Source organism: Xenopus tropicalis, chromosome 3 (assembly GCF_000004195.4).
Source record: "Xenopus tropicalis strain Nigerian chromosome 3, UCB_Xtro_10.0, whole genome shotgun sequence".
In the NCBI taxonomy this organism is placed as follows: domain Eukaryota; kingdom Metazoa; phylum Chordata; class Amphibia; order Anura; family Pipidae; genus Xenopus; species Xenopus tropicalis.
In genome coordinates this window covers 28,051,085-28,068,242 of record NC_030679.2, presented here as the reverse complement: position 1 = coordinate 28,068,242, position 17,158 = coordinate 28,051,085, and the positions used below count along the sequence as shown (strand labels likewise).

General features: G+C 35.8%; 1 protein-coding gene across 32 annotated transcripts in view; it reads left to right on the top strand.

Moving 5' to 3' along the window:
- pcdhga11 (protocadherin gamma subfamily A, 11) overlaps positions 1 to 17,158 on the top strand; it is a 264,554-nt gene that overhangs the window by 201,362 nt on the left and 46,034 nt on the right. For 2 of the 32 annotated variants that reach the window (XM_031898038.1, XM_031898033.1), the window contains exon 1: positions 2,243 to 4,905. In XM_031898038.1, coding sequence (XP_031753898.1) covers positions 2,464 to 4,905 — 2,442 coding nt within the window. In that variant the 5' untranslated portion in view covers positions 2,243 to 2,463. 32 annotated transcript variants of the gene reach the window in all.

Below are 17,158 nucleotides of genomic sequence, written 5' to 3'. Positions count from 1 at the left end.
CCAGTTTGTTCCTCAGTTCATTAATTAGCTTACCAGTTTGGCATGTTTTCCTATAAGTGATACTATACACTGTAGACCAAACAGTTTGTGATATTTTATTTTTACAGCCAGTGATACTGTAGGCATTCAGTACACAAATTGCTGTAAGAGAAAGAATGAATAGTATCCTTGTGGATACTGCAAAACCTTACCCTAAAGCCACCAATGCCATTTTATAGAAGACAATGGCAGCCCATTTAGTAGGAAACATGTTTCTTAAATAAATATGGATTGATGGTTGATGATGTTTATTTAGAGAATACCTCTCCAAAGATAGCTAGATAGATAGATAGAAATTCACCAGTTTCTTTAAGTTCATCTATAAAAGTGCCTGGAATTCACTTTTTTTATAAATGTGTTGTAGCTTGGCATGAATAGTACTACTATGTGATTCTAATGTGAAATGATTATGAGCTTTCAAATGGCACAATACAGTGACTCACCATTTGTGGTTTATCTTGTGCTCCCTCTGGACTGTGATCCAATTCATCTTGATTATCAAATTTGAAATTATCATTTGTTGGCTGTAATAGGGTCAACACTCACATTTTTCCAGTCCACAAAATTTTGATTTTGTTTTTGTATGGTCCATTTACTTAGAAAGACTATCATATAAACATGATACAGATTCCATACCATTGCATGACAGACAATATTGTTCTTTTTCAAGTAACTGTTGACTGACAAGCACTGGTTCAAAAGATTGTTTGATCATTGTAGTGTTAGTTTATGAGGGGAAGGGTTATTTCTAGCACTTTAATGTTGGGTTTTGAAGCTTCTTAAAACATGGCACTTTAAGTACCCAAAACAGCCCCATGTGGCATTACCCTTATGTAATTTACAACCTTTTTTCTGCATTCTAAAGTATCATACTTTAAACCAGTGATCCCCAACCAGTGGTTCGTAAATAACATGTTGCTCACCAACCCCTTGGATGTTGCTCTCAGTGCCCCCAAACCAGGTAGTTATTTTTGAATTCCTGACTTTTTGGCAAGTTTTGGTTGAATAAAAACAAGATTTACTACCAAATAAAGCCTCCTGTAAGCTGATAGGGTGCATAGAGGCTGCCTAATAGCCAATCTTACCCCTTATTTGGCACCTCCATGAACCTTTATGATGCTTGTGTTGCTCTCCAAGTCTTTTTACATATGACTGTGGCTCACGAGTAAGAAAGCTTGGAGACCCCTGCTTTAAATAGACCAAGTTACAAGACTTATCAAAACAGCTAGTTTGAATACATGACTTCAAAAACATCATACAAATCGTAAAGAGTTTCTAAATCTTATTGACATCAATTTGTCACAGAGATACATTTTTCAAGAATCTGTCTCTGAATGTTCTGATCATTACTCACATATTTCAAGAGTAGGAGTGCCACAAGCTTGAGCAGTGCGGTTGAGAAAGACAACACGGGCCCTAATGTAGCCTTTGGGATAATACAGCAATCTTCTGAACAATGCACGGTGCTTAGAGAATGAATATAGAAGACACTGTATTTCCCAAATACATTTTTCAATATTTTTGTAAATATAGTCTAAAAAACGTAAAGCATTTTTGGTAGAGACTATAGGTATGGAATTCATATTCAATGCAGTTGCACTGGATATTATCCATCTACATAGAGACACCCCTGTCACTTCAGAAATGGCAAAGATTTCCCCGTAACTTTATAGTATGTCCATGCCACTGATGACTCCAAGGGCATCAGTAGCATAGTAATCCCAGGTGGTGGGAGGTGGTGCTTGGCATACTATGAAGCCACTACTAAGTTTGACAGGGCTTCTCCATAACAACACAAATCATTTGATAATTAATAATGATGTCAAAATTTTAAAAGGGAAATAGAGACAATAAAACATAAAATATCAATAAAAATATAAAAACATTTAGATCAGTTGATTGTGATGTAGTGTGAGTATTTATATATCATCAAAGGTGTGTTAGATGTATGTACTTTAATGGACCATTTTGATCTGAGATGAAAGTATTTTTTAAATATGCATACTTGTATTTTAGAATAATATGTAACATTGTTATCTAAATCCTTTATTAAATGCACAATTATCAAAGAAATGTTGCTAAAATGCCTTAAAAACAATATTTTCTTGAAATGTTTAATTAGTAATAGGAATTAATATAAATGGCCAGAAGAGGGCAGAATAGTCAACCAGACTGATATTTTGCTACAGCAGATCTGCTCATGTCATCCAGTCATTCTCCTCCCCTTCTCAGGAGTTTCCTCCCTTCTCTCCAGTCACACAGAAGGCTTAGCTGCTGTTCCGATAAAATACCTTGTGGATGGCTCTAATTTTTAATATGGCTCTTATTGTTTTAATGGCTTTTAATACAAACAACTGGCTCATTTCTCTTCTGGGATGATGAAAGATTTTCACCACATGCTGATTTAAGAAAAGGATTCACGTTATGGACATCCACAACCCAACAAAGCATTGGAAATGGCAAGTAGTCATTTTTCCTTTTCTTTGTAGCTTGGGCTGGGTCTCTGGGCAGCTTCGTTATTCAGTTACTGAAGAATCAGGACCAGGGACTTTTATAGCAAATGTAGCTCAGGATCTTGTATTGAATTCTGCAGATATTCCTAAACGCAGAATGCGACTGGGCACAGAGGGAAGTGTAAAATATTTTACACTGAACCCCAGAAACGGAGACTTGACTGTTAATGAAAAGATCGACCGAGAAACCTTGTGTGGATCCAGTACAAGATGTGTATTACCTTTAGAAATAATTATTGAAAACCCACTGGAGCTTTTCAGTTTGGAAATTGAAATTGTTGACATAAATGACAATTCTCCTTTGTTTTTGAGAAATGAGCAGTTAATTAAAATTTCTGAAGCTCTGGTAAATCCAGGCACACGGTTTTTTTTAGAGAGTGCTCAGGATCCAGACATAAGCACTAACGGTGTTTCCAAATACACACTGACTCCAAACCCTTATTTTTCACTATCAGTAAACAGTAGAAAAGATGGGAAACTAGTCCCTGAGTTAATTATAGAGAAAATTTTAGATAGAGAAGAAAAGGAATATCATAAACTTACAATTACTGCTTTTGATAGTGGTAATCCACCCAGATCTGGTACATCTCAGATAACTGTTATTGTTCTAGACAGTAATGATAATGCACCAGTTTTTGATCATCCCACATACAAAATAGTTTTGCCTGAAAATGCACCACAAAATACTGTTATTTTAAAACTTAATGCAACCGATCGGGATGAAGGACTTAATGGAGAAATTGAATACTTCTTTGGCTACGATACTTTGGATTCCATGAAAGATTTATTTACCCTAAACCAACAATCTGGAGAAATTTCAGTTAATGGTGTTATAGATTTTGAAGAAGAGAATTTTTATGAAATATCAGTAAGGGCAAAAGACAAAGGAATCCCTGAACATGAAAGTCGCTGTCTTGTCCTAATAGAAATAGAAGATGTTAATGATAATGTACCAGAAATAACATTAACCTCACTGCTGAATGCAGTACCAGAAAATGCAGCCTTGGGAACTGCAGTCGGTTTTCTCAGTGTGAGAGATAAAGACTCAGGTAAAAATGGAGAAGTATCTGTGGAGATTTCACCAAACCTCCCATTTAAAATAAAACCCTTTAACAATCGTTATACAATAGTAACAGATGGAGTTCTTGATAGAGAGAAAGTTGCACAATATGTTCTTGACCTGACTGCAACAGATTTAGGTTCTCCTCCATTGCGCACAACAATGTCTGTCATTTTAAATATTTCAGACATTAATGACAATCCCCCAGCATTTTCTCAGCCACATTTAAATGCCTTTATAACAGAGAACAATAACCCTGGAAGTTTTCTGTGTACAGTATCGGCAGTTGATCCGGATGATGGGTTAAATTCAGTCCTGACTTACTCTATTGTTGAAAGGAAGACTGATGCTACTTCAATACTTTCATTAGTAAATATCAACTCTAAGACTGGAAATATCTATGCACAAGGGTCATTTGACTATGAACAAATCCAGGTTTTACAAATTACAGTGAAGGTTGAAGATTCTGGATCTCCAAAGCTATCTTCCAACATAACAGTTTTCATTTTCATATTAGATCAAAATGATAATGCCCCTTTGATGTTGTATCCAGAGCACTCCAGAGAGGTCAGTCCTCAACAGAAAATCCCCACCTCAGCTCCAGCTGGTTTTTTGGTTACCAAAGTATCTGCAGTGGATTTAGACTCAGGACACAATGCGTGGCTATCCTATCATATAGTAGATGGAACAGATCCATCTCTGTTTCAAATATCTACTTCCCATGGAGAAATTCAAACTGCCCGTGGATTACAAGAAACTGATCAAATTGATCAAAGGCTTGTCATTGTGGTTAAGGATCATGGGGAACCTGCTTTATCAACTACTGTTACCATATATATTACACTTGAGGACACCATTTTTCAAGAGAAACCTAAGTCCCAACATTTTGTTACTTCCAATAACAAACCAGAGATGACCTTGTATTTGATTATATCATTGGTTGCTGTTAGTTTAGTTTCCTTGGTTACATTCATTATATTAGCCGTTAGATGTTTAAGAAAAGAGTCAAGTTCTACAGAGTGTACATGCTGCCTTGGAAGCCCACAGCCCAAGTACTACACCGAACAGTGCCGGCCAACCCTTCACTTAAACACAGATGGTACGTTGAAGTTCATGGAGGTTAGAATGGAGCCCTCAGATCCCCAAGGGCAGTGTTACAAAACCTGTTTTTCTCCATCAGAAAAAAATGATTTTTCCTATTTGAGACCTCTTAATTTTCCTGAGCTGAAAACAATGGTCAGTGATACAGAGGGCTTCTTTTCTGATATAAATGGGGTTACTGGCACTCTACAGGTGAGGAAGCAATCTGGTTAAATTGCTATGTTTTAAATTATTGTTGTTCCTGCTCGTACAGCATATTTTCCATTTCTTTATATATCAATTTAACAATGCGTGTATTTTGTAACTATTCTAATACTTTAAAAGTCTATTTCAATCAATCATCTGCTACTGTGAAATTTTACTTCTCCTGATAGACTCATACTATCAAGTGTGTGTGTATTTGCTCTTTATAAACAGTGATAAGACACGACAGAGATCTCAGTAATGAACCGACACTAGTTAAATGAATTAAATGCATAACCACAAAATTGTATTCATTAATTTGACTCAGAAATGACAGTGGTTTTCATGGGTACTCTGATTCCATTCATTGTTGCGTAGATGGACCTACTAGGTCTGCAGTCTCTGGATGTTTATCCTTTTTGGTATGATGTGTAGTAAGAGTTGGCTTACAGTACATGTTTGTATCAGATTTTCAGAGTGCATTTCATTTTACAAATTTAAGTTGGATTTAAGTTTGTGTTTCTGAAGTTTATTATATTTTTGCCCATTATATCTGTTACTATCACTAGAAAGTTATACTAACACCAACTGCTAAAATAAATGAGTATTCCTATCAAATACATTAATAAACTGTGCTTTATTAATAATTCAAATATGTGGTAGGTAGAAAAGAAATCTGTAGCGTCGGTAAAATGCTGCTCAGTGTATATATAAAACCTTTATAAAATTTTGAGATTTTTAGATTTTGAAAATTGTTACAAAAAAAAACTTCTGGAGGGGCATAAATATGGTTTCATTTTTGTTGCATGTTAGTTCACTGAAAATGCCTTAAGTAATTAAAATTAAGTTGTGTAGTTTTGATCTGTTGTGATATTTGGTTTAGTTCATGCATCTGCCAGGCCTATAGATTCTAAATACAGTTTTTCTTTGGTATACCTATGTAAATAAGAGTGAGATGTTTAAAAAATGAATGGTTAATATCAATACATTTTTATTGGGTTTTAATTAACAATAAGAACTATATGTTACTTTGTATAATAATTCAAGCAAGTGTTGTTAAAAGGTACAAAGATAAAAACAAGAAATTAGTAAAATAAAATAACTGACAAATTGTATATCGGCTTTAGTAAAGCTCAAGCAGTTTTAGTTGATTAAAATGAGATAGGAAAGGGAAGGCCACTCTTTTCCCCAGTACATAAAACAACTACTGTAGTTTAATTTGATTGATAGGCTTGATTAATTGGTAATCGGACTATGGGCAGGCATGGTTTCAAACATACACAAGCATGTTTTTTTAAGCATTAGCCAATCCCCAGTGACTAAAGCCACTGATTTTCTAGCTGGTGTACCTAATAATTTTTTTAAGGGGATATATACCATAAATTTTTTACCATCTAAAATAATGTAAAATAGAAGTAAGTGCTTTTATTTTAATACCTTTGGGTTCTAAATATGTCCATAACAGCTTGACCTTTTGTCAGCTTCCGATTTAGACTCTTCAGTATGTGGCTGGGGACGCCGGCCCTCATAGACTTCAGCAGAGCTACTTAAAGTGCAGTGAATATGCATAGGGTGGGCGGGGCTTATCGATGTCACAGGCAGTCCATTCCTGCTCTACTCGCTCCTCCCCCCCCAGAGAGACACGGAAGGAGGAAACTGGGAGGGGTTGGTGCTGTTGAGTAAAGCCTGTCAGTCAGTGCTGTGACCACTTCCTGTGGGAGACTGACCCGACACTCCCATGTTTCATTTTGCTCTGGCTTCAGACAGAGGTTGTGTATGCAGCTCTCATATAATGGCAGTTTTAGGAGGTAAAATGCTTTCAAAACATCTTTCTTTCTGCATCATTTCACATTTTGAGGGAGGATGAATATTATAACCAAATATGGACTTTATATAAAATGTCTCCTTTAAAAAGGACAGACTACTTTTGTGCAGAGCCAAAGACCACCATGTTTAGCCATCACCAGTTATCCTTTGCACTAACTGAAGGTGACACTGGGCCTGGGGTTAAATATCAGCAAATGTAATCATTGGGCTGCCTAACAAATTGACACCCTACCAGTTATATTTGGTTCCATTATTGATTACAAATGCAAAGTAAAAAGGGCATAGACTACTTAGAGCTTTTGTTAAGTTATGTAATAACAGGCACATACCCCCATGTGGTAAACAGCATTAGAGTAAAAAAAAATGTCCTCTTGTCATTGCATTGAATTGCAGTTGATGTATGTTTTCTAGGGAATCTATGGAATCTAGTCTGTGGCCATTTCATCATGCTCATGATTTCAGTTGTGTTTACTTGTTTTACTTTGTTTAGGGTATGCTCTATGATAGGTTTCTAGTATATACATTGATGGAACACATTTTAATTTAGGCTTCTGAAACAACATAGAGCAACATGATGCATAGGAACACCATTCACTTACATCCTATACTGTTTTTAACAACACCAGTTCCTTCTGCATTGTCATTATAAGTGCTAGAAACTTATGTTTTTTTCTAAATGCTGAGTTGTAGCTTGGCATGAATGGTGCTGATATACTGGTAACATGATTATGGGTTTTCAAATGGCATGAAGTGACTGATCATTTGTGGTTATCTCTTGTGCTGTATATGAACTGCTGTCAGGTCAGACCCCCAATCCTTTTTTGGGTGAATATAATGTCCTGTAGCATTTGGGGCCAAGTGATGACTTTTGTCAAATATATTTTCTAGTCAACAAGATTTGTTTTCTTTAATGTGGTCAAACATATCTAAGAATTATATGATTACATGATTTTTACATTTGCAAAATGATAGTTATTTGTAACGTGTGGATATATGGTTGAGTAAGCTGTAACATCAATAAACATTTAGGGTAATGATAAGAGTTTTGTACCATTGCTTGTCAGACAATTGTATGCTTTTTTTCCAGTAACTATTGCCTAACAAGTAGTGGGGTAACTATAGAGGACGCAGACCCTGTGGGACAATGTGCTCTGGGCCCCTTCGCGGCATTGTTACATCACTGCTAATAAGCAGTGCTACAATAGCTGTCTGAACATTTCAATGTTATTCTATGGGGGCTGTTTTAGGGACTTTAATGTTGGATACTGGGAAATTTTTTGCTCCACATGACTTTACCCCTATGTAATTTACAGTCATTTTTCTGGGTCCTAAAGTGGTGTACATTGTCCAACCTATCAGTCATAAGACGTAGCAGCCTGCTCGAATCTATGACATTAAAAATCACACATCTAAATGAACAGCAGTATTTATAAGCAGCATTAGTTTGGCAGAACTAAACCTCTCAAAAATCTCACAAAAGTCTCAGAAAAAAGACTCCACACAAACCTTTTCTTTGCTAATTATTTGGTATAGACTGAGTGTATTTCAGAAACAAACTGTCACTCTATGAAAATGAAAATGGTGATCAATTTCAGGAGGTAATTCTCTTCTTAACTGGCAAGCCAGCAGGTATAATTTAATAAGATTTGTTCAATAAACTATTCATTTTTTGTGCTTACCCCTGTAAGCCTCTACATGATAATTAAGAATCAGGGTTGCTCTATGAGCCAGAAGATAAACCAGTTGTATTGAACTGAAAACATGTGAAGATATGTGCCTCCAAATGATAATTAACCCATCTCCCTAACTGCAATGTCATCGAACATGCACTGAATCTGCTGATCATTACTCATACATGTCACGCGATGGGGTGCCTCAAGCAGTAGTAGCAGGACTGTACAAGACAACATGGCCCCTAATCTAGGGTTACTAGATATACAGAAATCTCCTAAGTAAGATATGCTGTTTAGAGTAGTACAAGGCCTAGTAAAATTCTCAGACTTGCAAATACAGTCTAAAAATGTTGCCACGTGTAAGAAATGACATTAGATTGCTTATCTTAAGTAGAAATTTCTGCCTAAGGCATGGGTGTTCAATATTGAATGCAGTTTAGGCAGCACTGTACATTTGCCCTCTACACAGAGAAATCTATGCCACTTTACCAGATCCAGTGTAAGGAGGTCTCCAAGAGCACCAGAAACATAACCACTGCACTCAGAGCTACATGGCATACTGTAGATATGCCCCCTCGGATATTGTTTGGTATAATATAATTTTTTTAAGATTTAAAAAGAAAATGCTAAATAATAAAAAACATGAAATATCTCTACAATATAAGAAATACTAGACAATTCTCAAATGTGCCTTGATACATCTTCAAAAGGTTCTTGGTAGCAAAAATGTCATAATATTCTCATCATATAGAAAATGGGTCAATGCAAGGGACCTATTGTCTTAATCTTCAAAAGTGTATTAAATGTATGACTTTTAATGAACAGTTTCAATCTGAAATGGATTTATAGTAACATGTTCTTTTGTTAGGATCTTTTTGGTATCATGTTGTATTTATTACTAAAACTGTTATTTAAAATCTTTAATAAATGCAGAGATTTTTATTTTAAATTATCAAAGAAATTATGTTAAGTGGATACTACAATTTTTCAAAAGAATAATTTTTTGAAATGTTTAATTAGCAATCAGAATTAATATAAATGGCCAGAAGAGGGCAGAATAGTCTACCAGACAGATATTTTGCTACAGCAGATCTGCTCATGTCATCCAGTCATTCTCCTCCCCTTCTCAGGAGTTTCCTCCCTTCTCTCCAGTCACACAGAAGGCTTAGCTGCTGTTCCGATAAAATACCTTGTGGATAGCTCTAATTTTTAATATGGTTCCTATTGTTTCGATGGTTTCAAATGCAAACAACTGGCTCACTTCTCTTCTGGGATGATGAAAGATTTTCACCACATGCTGATTCAAGAAAAGGATTCACATTATGGACATCCACAACCCAACAAAGCATTGGAAATGGCAAGTAGTCATTTTTCCTTTTCTTTGTAGCTTGGGCTGGGTCTCTGGGCAGCTTCGTTATTCAGTTACTGAAGAATCAGAACCAGGGACTTTTATATCAAATGTAGCTCAGGATCTTGTATTGAATTCTGCAGATATTCCTAAACGCAGAATGCGACTGGGCACAGAGGGAAGTGTAAAATATTTTACACTGAACCACAGAAATGGAGACTTGACTGTTAATGAAAAGATCGACCGAGAATCCTTGTGTGGATCCAGTACAAGATGTGTATTACCTTTAGAAATAATTATTGAAAATCCACTGGAGCTTTTCAGTTTGGAAGTTGAAATTGTTGACATAAATGACAATTCTCCTTTGTTTTTGAGAAGCGATCAGTTAATTAAAATTTCTGAAGCTCTGGCAAATCCAGGCACAAGGTTTCGTTTGGAGAATGCTCAGGATCCAGACATAAGCACTAACGGTGTTTCCAAATACACACTGACTCCAAACCCATATTTCTCATTATCAGTAAACAGTAGAAATGGGAAACTGGTCCCAGAATTAATTTTAGAAAAACATTTAGATAGAGAAGAAAAGGAATATCATAAACTTACAATTACTGCTTTTGATGGTGGCAATCCACCCAGATCTGGTACATCTCAGATAACTGTTATTGTTCTAGACATTAATGACAATGCACCGGTTTTTGATCATCCTACATACAAAATAGCTTTGCCTGAAAATACACCACAAAATACTGTTATTTTGAAACTGAATGCAACCGATAGGGATGAAGGGCTTAATGGAGAAATTGAATACTCCTTTGACTACCATACATTGGATTCCATGAAAGAATTATTTACCCTAAACCCACAATCTGGAGAAATTTCAGTTAATGGATATATAGACTTTGAAGAAGTGGACTTTTATGAAATATCAGTTATGGCAAAAGACAAAGGAAACCCTGAACTTGAAAGTAACTGTATTGTCCTAATAGAAATAGAAGATGTTAATGATAATGTACCAGAAATAACATTAACCTCACTGCTGAATGCAGTACCAGAAAATGCAGCCTTGGGAACTGCAGTCGGTTTCCTCAGTGTGAGAGATAAAGACTCTGGTAAAAATGGAGAAGTATCTGTGGAGATTTCACCAAATCTCCCATTTAGAATAAAACCCTTTAACAATCGTTATACAATAGTAACAGATGGAGTTCTTGATAGAGAGAAAGTTGCACAATATGTTCTTGACCTGACTGCAACAGACTTGGGTTCTCCTCCATTGAGCACAACAATGTCTGTCATTCTAAATATTTCAGATGTTAATGATAATCCCCCAGCATTTTCTCAGCCACATTTAAATGCCTTTATAACGGAAAACAATGACCCTGGAAGTTTTCTATGTACAGTATCGGCAGTTGATCCGGATGATGGGTTAAATTCAGTCCTGACTTACTCTATTGTTGAAAGGAAGACTGATACTTCTTCAATCCTTTCTTTAGTAAATATCAACTCTAAGACTGGAAATATCTATGCTCAAGGTTCTTTTGACTATGAACAAATCCAGGTTTTACAAATTACAGTGAAGGTTGAAGATTCTGGATCTCCAAGACTATCTTCCAACATAACAGTTTTCATTTTCATATTAGATCAAAATGATAATGCCCCTTTGATGTTGTATCCAGAGCACTCCAGAGAGGTCAGTCCTCAACAGAAAATCCCCACATCAGCTCCAGCTGGCTTTTTGGTTACCAAAGTATCTGCAGTGGATTTAGACTCAGGACACAATGCGTGGCTATCCTATCATATAGTAGATGGTACAGATCCATCACTATTTCAAATATCTGCTTCCCATGGAGAAATTCAAACTACCCGAGGATTACAAGAAACTGATCAAATTGATCAAAGGCTTGTCATTGTGGTTAAGGATCATGGGGAACCTGCTTTATCAACTACTGTTACCATATATATTACACTTGAGGACACCATTTTTCAAGAGAAACCTAAGTCCCAAGGTTTTGTTACTTCCAATAACAAACCAGAGATGACCTTGTATTTGATTATATCACTGGTTGCTGTTAGTTTAGTTTCCTTGGTTACTTTCATTATATTACTTGTTAGATGTTTAAGAAAAGAGTCAAGTTCTACAGAGTGTGCATGCTGCCTTGGAAGCCCACAGCCCAAGTACTACAGCGAACAGTGCCGGCCAACCCTTCACTTAAACACAGATGGTACGTTGAAGTTCATGGAGGTTAGAATGGAGCCCTCAGATCCCCAAGGGCAATGTTACAAAACCTGTTTTTCTCCATCAGAAAAAAATGATTTTTCTTATTTGAGACCTCTTAATTTTCCTGAGCTAAAAACAATGGTCAGTGATACAGAGGGCTTCTTTTCTGATATAAATGGGGTCACTGGCACTCTACAGGTGAGGAAGCAACTCATTTAGATAGGCATTTTTTTAAAATTATTGTTGTTTATGAGAATATATTTACAAATGTATGCATTTTAGTCAATGTTTCCTGTGCATACAGCATCCTTTTATTTATACAGAATATCAAAATAACAATACATGCATTGTGTAGCTATTGATAATACAACAAAAGTATATTTCAATAATGATCTGCTACTGTAAATTCTTACATCTCCTGATAGGCATCTACTATCAAGTGTGCTGGGCAGATATTGGACAGACATCTCAGTAATGAATAGATATAATTGTCTTGTGTGAGACTAGTATAGTTTTTCAATGTAAATAATACATTCATAACCTGATTTATGTTGCTGTGTATTTTTTTTTTTTTTTTCAATGTTGATTCGGAGCAGTGGGGTCCTGTGTTTAATTTCAACCTTAGCAGTGTCTGCATTGAGTTTGCATGTGCTCTTGCCATCCACATGGTTTTCATACATGTACTCTTTGAGTCCATTCATTGTTACATAAATGGACTCCCTAGGTCTGCAGTCTCTGAATGTCTATCTTCTTTGTATGTCTATGATATGTAGTAAGAGTAGAGTTGGATTACAATACTTTTAAAAGTGCATTTCATTTTTACAAATCTAATTTGGATTTATGATTGTCTTTTGAAACTTTTTTATAATTTTGCCAATTTTATACATTAATTTAATAGTGACACCAAATACGTTAATGTAAAGTGACACCAAATCCAGTACCTAAAATAAATGAGACCACTTAATTTCCCTTAGCTACAAATTATTGTCAATAAGTCAAAAAGACACATCTCTAATATTAATGGATTTACATGTACTTTGTAGGTGAGGAAGCAACCTGATTATATTTTTCTATTTGCTTTTTGGAAATTACTATAGACATGCAAATGGCAATATTTAAACATGGTGTAGGAGATGTTTTGAATTTGCACTGTAATCATAGATTTTATTTCTGCATCGAAAAACAATTAGAAATCACACTGAATTTCAAGAGGGGCACAAGGTGTGGAATAGTGTCTCAAATACATGAATACATCATGCTTTCTTATTAATTCAAATGATATGTGCAGTAGGTAGCCAAGAAATCTGTGGAATAGGTGAAATGCTTCTCAGGGTGTTAACCAATTTAAAATTAGAATATGAAAGTAGTTCCAGGGTAAAACATATCCTGGAATAGTAGTTTAAGCAATCCTTAGGGGCTGATTTACTAATCCACGAATCCGAATGAGAAAAATTCGGATTGGAAAACAAACATTTTACGACTTTTCCGTAAATTGTCGCGACTTTTTCGTAACCGTTACGACTTACGCGAATTGTCGCGACTTTTTCATAGACATTACAAATTTCGTGAATTGACGCAACTTTTTTATTGCCATTATGACTTTCGTGAATTGTCGCAACTTTTTCATTGCCATTATAACGTTCGTGAATTGTCGCGACTTTTTCATAGCCATTACGACTTTCGCGAATTGTCGCAACTTTCGTATTGAGAGCTCGAAAAAGTCGCGACAATTCGCGAAAAAGTCGCAAAGTACTGATCATTACGAAAAAAACGCATTCGGACACTTTTCGGACGTTCGTGGATTAGTAAATGTGCCCCTTATTGTCTCTTCTGGGAGCTTATGTATAGTTTCAATTTTGTTTAAAGTCAGTTCAAAGAAAATGCTTAATCTATAAATTAATTAAAATTAAATTGTATATTCATAATCTGTTGTGATATGTGGTTCAGATCATGCATCTGCCTGACCTATAGATTCTGAACAAGGTCTTTCTTTACTATATTTATTTAAGTAAGTGTAGGGGAAAGATATTCTTCCATATTTTTCATAATGCAAAAAAAATGTTTTCAATTTCAATATATATTTGTTGCTTTTTAACAATATGAACAATAACGGAGTTGGTGTAAAAAATACCTATTACTTTGTATAAAATAATTCAAGCAATTTTTATTAAAAGGTACAATGACGAAGACAAGAATAAAAATAAAACATAAGTATTATTGTAAAACACTCAAAAGTGACAAATTGTCAGCTAGAACTAACCTCAATCTCAGGCAGTTTCAATTGGTTAAGATGAGATAAGATAGGGGAGGCCATATCTCCCAACTGTTCTGATTTTCGTGGGACAATCCCTTTTTTTTAACAGCTCAACCTGCAGTCCCAGATTCTTACTGAAACGTCCCTCCTTTCCCTTTGATCTCCTGCACAGAACCCTAAAAAAGATACAAATTTAATTAAAAAGTACTTTTGGCAGAGAGCCCAGAAATCTTAACAAGCTATACCTGCACTTAGATACATTGTTTCTCAGACTTAATTAAATAAGTGGGCTTTTGGCAGAGAGCCCAGAAATCTTAACAAGCTTCTCCTGCAGTTTTAGTTAAACCAGTGGGCTTTTGGCAGAGAGCCCCAAAAGTTAACAAGCCACACCTGCACTGAGATATAATTGTAATAAGCTAAAGAGATCTCTTGAGACTCGCAACTTAAAGGGCAATTTCACCTGCATTAGCAAAGCTGTAATAACACATACAACGAGACCCCAAAACTTTAAATAACCTGCCAAATTTAGTAAAATGGTATTTAGGCGATGTGGTCGCAAAAACAAGCGTGGTCAAAAAAAATTCGCTGAACGGCACGCAGTATTTCTTTTTGTCCCTCTTTCCATTTTTCAAATGTTGGGAGGTATGGGGGAGACCACTCTTTTCCCCATCATGTGAAATAACACTTTTAATTTGATTGATAGGCTGTGGTTGTCTGATTATGGGCAGGCAAGTTAACAAAGTGAAACAAGCACATATTTTGATGCGTGCACATTCCCTTACCTCATGCTTTATCTGTAATGAATTATTTTTAAGTGATAGCCAACCCCCAGTGACTAAAACCACTGACTTTCTGGCTGGTGTACTTTTTTTTTTTTAGAAAGACAGTGGCCCAGGCTGCTTTTTTTGCAGTGCCAAAGACCACCATGTTTAGCCTTCTCTAGGTATACCTTGCACTGACTGAAGGTGGGTGCAATACAGTAAACTTTGAAAAAGTAATATTCTGTGTATGTGCCTTATCCAGTGCAGAGCACAGTGCTCTGTGTAAAAGTATCCAGGGTCAGTGCATTTTTAAAAAGGAAGTGTGTGTGTGGCCTGTGGTTACATATCAGTTATTGTAATCACTGGGGATGCCTGACAAATGGACACCCTACCAGTTATGTTTGGTTTTATTGTTGATTTAAGAGATAGAGGGCATAGTCTACTTAGAGCTGTTGTTAAGTTATCATTAAAAGGCACATAGGGTAAGAAATGCACACAAAGCAACCAATATTTCCTCTCCTTTGCAAACTTTGCACAATACTTTTCGACTCAACCGACAACCCAAAAAAATTGGGCTATTTGATGTTTCAGTGAAATGCTCCCTATTGATTGGTTGTTATGGGATACTGCACATAGACAACGTGCAATTTATTACAGAATCCTACTCAACTCAGTGACAGGTATCTTAAAAAAACATGAATCGTAGAATGTCGATATGTAGGTCATACCCCTTCAGATACAGGGAGAGATTCATCTTGCAAAAAAAAGCCTACTATAGTTTCTGCCTTTTATGGATATATTATGAAGTTCATTGTGTGGACATTTGTGGAAATATGGGGGACCTCTCTTAAAGTGGTAAGATTAGGAAGCTTGATTTTATCCTCTTGTCATTGCATTGTATTGTATTTGCAGTAGATGTATGTTTCCTGCGTAATCAAAGTCTGTGGCCATTTCATCCTGCTCATGATTTCAGTTGTGTTTACTCTTTGTACTTTGTTTTGGGTATGCTCTATAATAGGTTTCAAGTGTATACATTGATGGAACACATTTTAATTTAGCATTCGGAAACAACATGGGGCAACATGACACCACCCACTTCTTTGGGAAAAGATATTACATTCTGTACTGTTTTCACCACAAATTCCTTATGCATTGTCATTAAAAGTGATAGAAAAAGTAGCTTGGTATGATTGGTGCTAATAAAGTGACATAACATCATTTGACATGACTATGAGCTTTCAAGAGGCATAATATGATAAACTGCAATCAGATAAGACTCCTAAACCTTTGTTGGGTGAATATAATGTCCTGTAGCATTTGGGGCCAAGGGACAACTTTCATCCAACATATTTTGCAGTCAACAAGATTTGTTTTCTTTAATGTGGTCAAACATACCTAAAAAGTATATGATCAATGGGATTTTTAGATTTGCAAAATTAATACTAATAGTTATGGATATGTTTTTGAGTAAGCTGTAACATCAATAAACATTGAGGGTAATGATAAGAGTGCTGTTTTAGGGACTTTAATGTTTTTAAAATGCTTCAGTTTAACCACTGAAAACAGCTCCACGTGACTTTACCCTTATGTAATTTACAGTCATTTCCCTGTGTCCAAAAGCAGTCTACCTTGTCCTGTCTATCAGTCACAAGACTTACTAATGCAGCTTGCTTGAATACAAGACATCAAAAAATCACACATCTACATTAACATAAGTATTTATTTTATAGATTGCACTGAAGATATATTTCACTATGGTGGCCTGCTTAATCAAAGTGTGCCTCCAAATGATAATTGCCCCATCTCTGTGACTGCAATGTCATCAAACATGCACTTAATCTGCGGATCATCACTCATTCATGTCAAGTGATGGAGTGCCCCAAGCAGTAGTAGCAGGACTGCACAAGACATCATGGGCCTCTATCTAGGGTTTCTAGATCTAGAGAAATCTACAGATATGTTGTTTAGAGTACTATACAAGGCCAAGGCATGGGTGTTCAATACTGAATGCAGTTTCGGCTGCACTGTGCATTTGCCCACTATACTTTGCTACCTCAGAAGTGGCAAAGATATCTCTGCAGTTTCATAGCATGTTCAATCCAATAAAATGAGATATGCCACTGTTAATATAATTTAGCACAATATAAGTAATTATGTTTTTTAGTTTTTAAAAGGAAAATCAAA